The 6,000-nt window shown below is 36.5% G+C and overlaps 1 protein-coding gene across 5 annotated transcripts in view; it reads left to right on the top strand.

Annotated features, from left to right (window-relative positions):
• Nucleotides 1-205: 205 nt before the first annotated feature.
• The window catches only part of GRAMD2B (GRAM domain containing 2B), a 113,841-nt gene continuing 108,046 nt past the window's right edge, over nucleotides 206-6,000 (top strand). For 2 of the 5 annotated variants that reach the window (XM_016121925.2, XM_016121921.2), the window contains exons 1-2: nucleotides 207-520; nucleotides 2,380-2,535. In XM_016121925.2, coding sequence (XP_015977411.2) covers nucleotides 2,411-2,535 — 125 coding nt within the window. In that variant the 5' untranslated portion in view covers nucleotides 207-520; nucleotides 2,380-2,410. Of the gene's footprint in view, nucleotides 521-2,261; nucleotides 2,536-6,000 lie in introns of all 5 variants that reach the window. The other 3 variants (XM_016121922.2, XM_016121927.2, XM_016121923.2) reach the window with 3 other exon arrangements.

Here is a 6,000-nt window from a genome sequence, read left to right as displayed (position 1 = left end):
CTAGCTGTATTTATGACTTCATCTCCAATCATATGGGTGACTTTTGATCTGTTCATATCATGCAAAATCTCTGAACTTGCATTTCTCTGGCTGTTAATAATAAGGGCAGTAAAAGGAGGGTTAATATTTACTAAAGCTTTCACTCATAACTCGAAGTTTCTAAATCAGCAGAAAAGATCCTCGCAGCCGGTGATCACAAGAACCTCAGGCTAACTTTCTTAAAAACAATAGCTTCTGTCTTTTCCTAATTTCTTCTTCAACTATAAGGTTAAGCAGTGAAGATAAACAACAGAGCTTCGCTGAGGGCCTTTTCTCATCACCGTTTTGCAGAGAAGAAAACTGGAGTACACGGACACTAGACCCTTACTGTGTCTGAGGGCTCCTACCACATTAGGCATGAGGCAGGATCAGAAGCCAGCTTTGTCTTACACTGAAGATGTGCTACTCCTTCAGTGCAAAACCCTGGAGTGCAGTCAATAGAGCGGTGAGAAGACGGATTTCCATAACAGACCTGAGAAGAGTAAGTGCTGGGTACTGCTATAAGCTTTGTGTGGGGAGGCTAAGATGGGGAGTGGGAGGCTGGGAGGGAGAGGATGTGGGGATATGACGGCAGCAGTCTGTAAGCCTACCAAATACGATTTTGAGATCTTTAATAGATGTCATCTACACTACCCTATAGCTACTTTTCCTTAATTTATGACAATTAGGTCTTTGATGCATATTAGACTACTAGCTCAGAAATTCCACTGCACTCCCTATGTTCCCCCTGCTCACTTCCTAAAACTAAAGATATTCTCAAAGTTCCATTCATTTAGCTCAAGCAGTTGACATCAGCTCAAATATAATTGCACCTTACTCTACTAGTAATATAAATATAGGATCTGAAGCAATTAGTTATTGCTGCATAACAAACCATTTTGAAACATATGGGTTTAAAACAATTGTTTATTATTTCTCATAAATCTACAGGTTGGCAGGTAGCCTACTGATCAGAATAATTAGATTTTGGCTAGACTCAGTCATGTGTCCACAGTCAGGTGGCAGGTCACCTGGGAGCTGAGTAATCTGTGATTGATGGAATGACACAGCTCTGCTCCATGTGGTCTCATGTACAGCAACCCCTAATTCAGACATGTCATTATGGTGACCACAGAGAAGCCAGAGAGAGAGCAGAAACATGCAAGGCTTCTTGAGGCCTAGACTCAAAATTGTCACATCACTTCTGCCACACTGTACTGGCCAAAGGAAGTCACAAGACCAGCCCAAATTAGAGTGTGCAGGGACTACAAAGTTATCTGGCAAAGGATACATAGAGGCCATTAATGTAATTGAAAGCATCGGTGCCTTCAACCTAACACAGGATAAAAGAGCCACATTTTATTAAAAGAGTAGGAAACAGAAAATAGAAAATAAAATTTATTTGCATTCTTAATAATCTCACACATGGAAATCCCTTATTCTATAATCTAGTCTTAAATTCAAGTAAATTGTAGGCTTCCTTCTCATTTGTAACTCTTCATCTTAGTATTTCCTCTACAAGTAAATCATCCCACAAACAGTTGTTTTGCAATGGTCTTAGATTAAAATTAATTAAATACTTTAAAATATTTAATCATTTGAGTTCAGCCAGTTAGATTTTTGTTTGATACAGAGTTAAAAAAAAAAAAACTTTAATGCATTTTATTATTCTTCTAATTACTGTGCAACTTTAATGTTTGCATTAATGACATGGTAAAACTACTAAAATGAAGAAAGAATTAAAAAAGATCAATTTCCCCTTGAATTTACCTTGTAGTATGACAGGTTTATAATCACTATTTATTGAGCCTTCATAGTGAGGAAAGAACCATGATGAATATAGTATAAAAAATGTTTTTTTAAAAAAATACATTTTGATTATAGAGAGATAAGACATGGATGATAAAATATTTGTAATACCATTTAATAATGAATATCAACATTGTTGTGTTGGATATATTTAATTTAAATAATGTATAGTCAAATATATATATAAGAATAAACTGAATACCATTTAGGGAGAATCGGGGAAGCACATACTCACTATCTTATAAAGTGAACAAAGACATCAAGATTGGACTGAGACATAGGTCATCATGAATGAGGGGTCATTGAAAATGACCCCACACTGACATCAAGATAAGATGAAGCTCTTGAGGTGAGGAGATAATATTATGTTGGGACTCAAAATGACCATCGAATACCTCCGTGGTCACTTGCTGACCCACGGATGTGGGTTTCAGGTATCCCTACGAGCAGATGTTGAAAGAGAACCCTTCAGAAGAGCAGGCCATTTGGCTAAAAGGGCCATCAGTGGCCAGATTAGGAGTCAACTTGAAGTTCCTCCCTGGTACTCCCCAGAGTTTCTGGAAGATCAGCTGGCCTCTAGAAGATGTGGAGAAGACAGAAGGCCCTGCCAGCAAAGGGGAGCATCCAGCAGACATTCCAAGCACAACTCTTGCCCTGGAAGAATGTGCTCCTGGGGACAGGAGTGAAAACGGATCCACACCTGAAATCGTAAGTGACAGGTCTCAGACCTAGGAAAAAAGTTGAGAGTAGAGTGCTGCCTCTTTGCTATATAAAAGGTCTTTTTTGTATCTCAAGGATAGAAGGGCTCCACATGGAGGAGGTCTTTGGTTGTCCAATGGGGGCATTTTCACTGTCTATCATTAAGGGCATGACAAACAAGAGTGATCCCACATGTTTTTTTGTTCTCTGGAACTTGAAACGAGTGCATTTTGCTTATAGATTCATTGCATAAAAGAACAGGCAGAGTTTTAGGTTTTCATGTAATTCAAGCTGAAGAAAAAGAACTCAAGCAGAGAAAGACAATGAATAATTCTGGCAAAGGTTTGAAAAGCATGGTTGCAATCTATGACTCAATTTGTTCAGGAGAATTCTGTATTTCCCAGTTAAGGGGAAATGGGATTATAACACACTTTCACTGTCACACTTGCCATGTCAACTCTTTAAGTTTTGGTTTTAAGTTCCTTTTAATCTAGAAAGATAGGTTTGGGTTCAGGTTAAATTTCTTTGACTTCCTTGTAAACAGACACTATGGGTTAGGCTTTTGCTTTGTTTCTGGTTTAAATTGTAAAACTACTAGCAGAGTACCAGGTATATATAAAGGCATTTTTTAAAAAATCTTTTAGAATTACAACTATGATTGCTTAACTCTCCCTCAAAGAATCTTATCTTCCAAGGAAAGAGAATTCTATTGGAAGGTTATTAGACTTAGCCAAGACCAGGCGCAATGAAGAGAGGGCCTCCAGAAAGACATTTGAAGGCATCACCATAGGTATACATGAACGCTGTGAAGGCAAACACTGTGTGAGAGGTGTGATGGGAACAGAAAACAGAAAAAATGTAAATGGGCTAAGGAAACTAAGAATTAGGAACTTCGTTTTCCTTCTGGGGAGACTGTGTATAATAATGGAAAGACACAGAGCTGCCTTTGAATCCAGCTCTGCAGCTGTTTAGCTGAAAGTGTGGACAGGAAAAGAGACAAGTTCTCTTGAGTTGGGTTTTCTTATCTCCAAAATGGTGAAAAATAGACTTCTTTTCCTAGCATTATTAAGAGGGTTAAACAAGTTTCTATATGTAAAGTACCAGGCATAGAGATATTACACACACACAAAAAAATAAGTTCCCTTCCACTCTTTCTCTTCCCCCCTGAAAATCTAACAAGAAACACTGGAATACCGTTTCTCAGAGAAACAACCTCTGTCTCCAAAGCCCCCATGATGGCCCAACCCAATCACCAAACCCCACATAACTTACAGAGTTTTCATAGGTGCACAGGACAGATGTAGAATTCAAACCCTGGCTTACTAAAAATTTCTAAATAACTTCTGACCTGTCAGGCCTAAATGCTCACTGTGGCTGTGGAAGAGTTGGTAAGTATCCATATCTGTGTTTCAGTCTCAGCTTTGTCACTCACAAGCTGTGAGACATGGGAAGAGTTCATTGAACTCTCTGAGCCTCAGCTTCTCTTCTGCAAAATGAGATGATAACTCCTTTATGGAATCGTTTCCAGCCTTTTGCACAAACAGGTTAAGAAACCTACCGTCATCACCACTAATGTGCTGACCTTTAAAAAACTCAGCCAAATTGGTACCCAGTTGGGTCACCACCCGAATTTTTGCTAACTAGTAAAGAATTATTCATTTGTTTATTAGCCATGTGTATTTCTTCTTCCACAAATTTTATGCTTATGACCTGATTCACATCTTAAAAGATCCTATGAGATAAAGTCTCAAGACTAAATTATCACAGATGGCATCACTTCAACTGCCTATTCTGAATTTGTCCCAGCCTCACTGCTCCTCACTGTTTTCAAAAATTGAACGATGAATGTTAAATTGAAGAAATGTAATCAACAGTAACATAGAAACACATTAGTATATGAATCTTTCTCTTTCCCTGTCTTTAAGAGATGATAGTTCATGCTCTTCTAAATGCCTGAAGATTTTGTAGAGAATCATCCTCATTAGTCTTTTTTGTTAATACCATTGTTACAAACAGGTGAAATAAACTACCACTCAAAAATGTAATTTCAGGATTATCAAAAGAATAAAGGGAAAATACTAAAAATCCTGGCCCTGGACTTATATAGACATTTATAAAAAAGATAAAAGCACATGTCTTCCAAAGTAACAGCGATGATCAAATTCACCAAATTGTGAACACGTTTCCAATTATATTGTTAAAAATAATTAGTTAGCCAGAAATAAACCCTAACGTTTATTGTCAATTCACTTTCAACAAAAGAAACAAGGCAATTCAATAGGAAAAGAATAATCTATTCAACAATAGTGCCAGAAAAAACTGGCAAAAGAGTGAAGTGCCAGGACAACAAGCAAAAGAATGAAGCTGGATCCCCGCCTCGAACACACAGAACAATTAACTCAACGCGGATCAAAGGCCTTAGATTTTTATAAATGCTAAAACTATAAAACTCTTGAAACACTGGAGAAAATCTTCATGACCTTGGGTTAGGCAATTATTTTTTAGGTAAAATACCACGAGCACATGTGATAAAAAAAGAAGATGATGAATTGGACATTATCAAAATTAAAAATTTTTGCACTTCAAAAGACATCATCAAGAAAGTGAAGAAACAACCTACAGAATGAAAGAAAATATTTGCAAAGCATATATCATAAGGAACTTGTATCCAAAATAAATAAAGGATACAACTCAATAATAAAAAGTCAAATAACCCTATTTGGAAATGGGTGAAGGATTAGAATAGATTTGTGGTATATTAATGGTCAATAAGCACAAAAAAGATGATCAATAGAATTAGTATTGAGAAAATGCAAATCTAAAACAGAATGCAATACCATTCGTTAGCCACTAAAATGGCTATAATCAATAAGAAAAAATAAATAAAACAATGTATTGGTAAGCATATGGAGAAACCGGAACCCTCATCCACTGTTGGTTGGAAGGTAAAATGTTGCAGTAACTTTGGAAAACAATTTGACAGTTCTTCAAAAAGTTTAACATAGCAACATTGTTTCTATGTATAAAATCAAGATAATTTAAAATATATGCCCACACAAAACTTGCACACAAATTTCCATAGCAGCCTTATTCACAATATCCAAAAAAAAAAAAATGGAAATAATCCAAATATCCATCAACTAAAGAATGGATAAATAAAATGTGGCATACCCATACAATAGAATATTATTTGATCATATAAAGGAATGAAGAACCTATACATGCTACAACATGGATGACCCTTGAAAACATTATGCTAACTGAAAGAAGCCAGTCACGAAAGGTCATATATAGTATGACTCTATTTATATGAAATGTCCAGAATAGGTACATTCTCTATATATAGATGAGATATAAAATGTCTTGTCTATATAGACAAAAAAAAGCACATTAGTGGATTAGTGGTTGCCCAGGGCAGAAAAGGGGGAAAGAAGGAGGATGAAGGGTAACTCAGAACAAGTGTATAAGATTTCC

This window comes from Rousettus aegyptiacus, unplaced genomic scaffold, assembly GCF_014176215.1.
Source record: "Rousettus aegyptiacus isolate mRouAeg1 unplaced genomic scaffold, mRouAeg1.p scaffold_m13_p_8, whole genome shotgun sequence".
NCBI lineage: Eukaryota > Metazoa > Chordata > Mammalia > Chiroptera > Pteropodidae > Rousettus > Rousettus aegyptiacus.
Note: the sequence above shows the minus strand (reverse complement) of the source record. Positions and strands in the feature narration are given on the sequence as shown.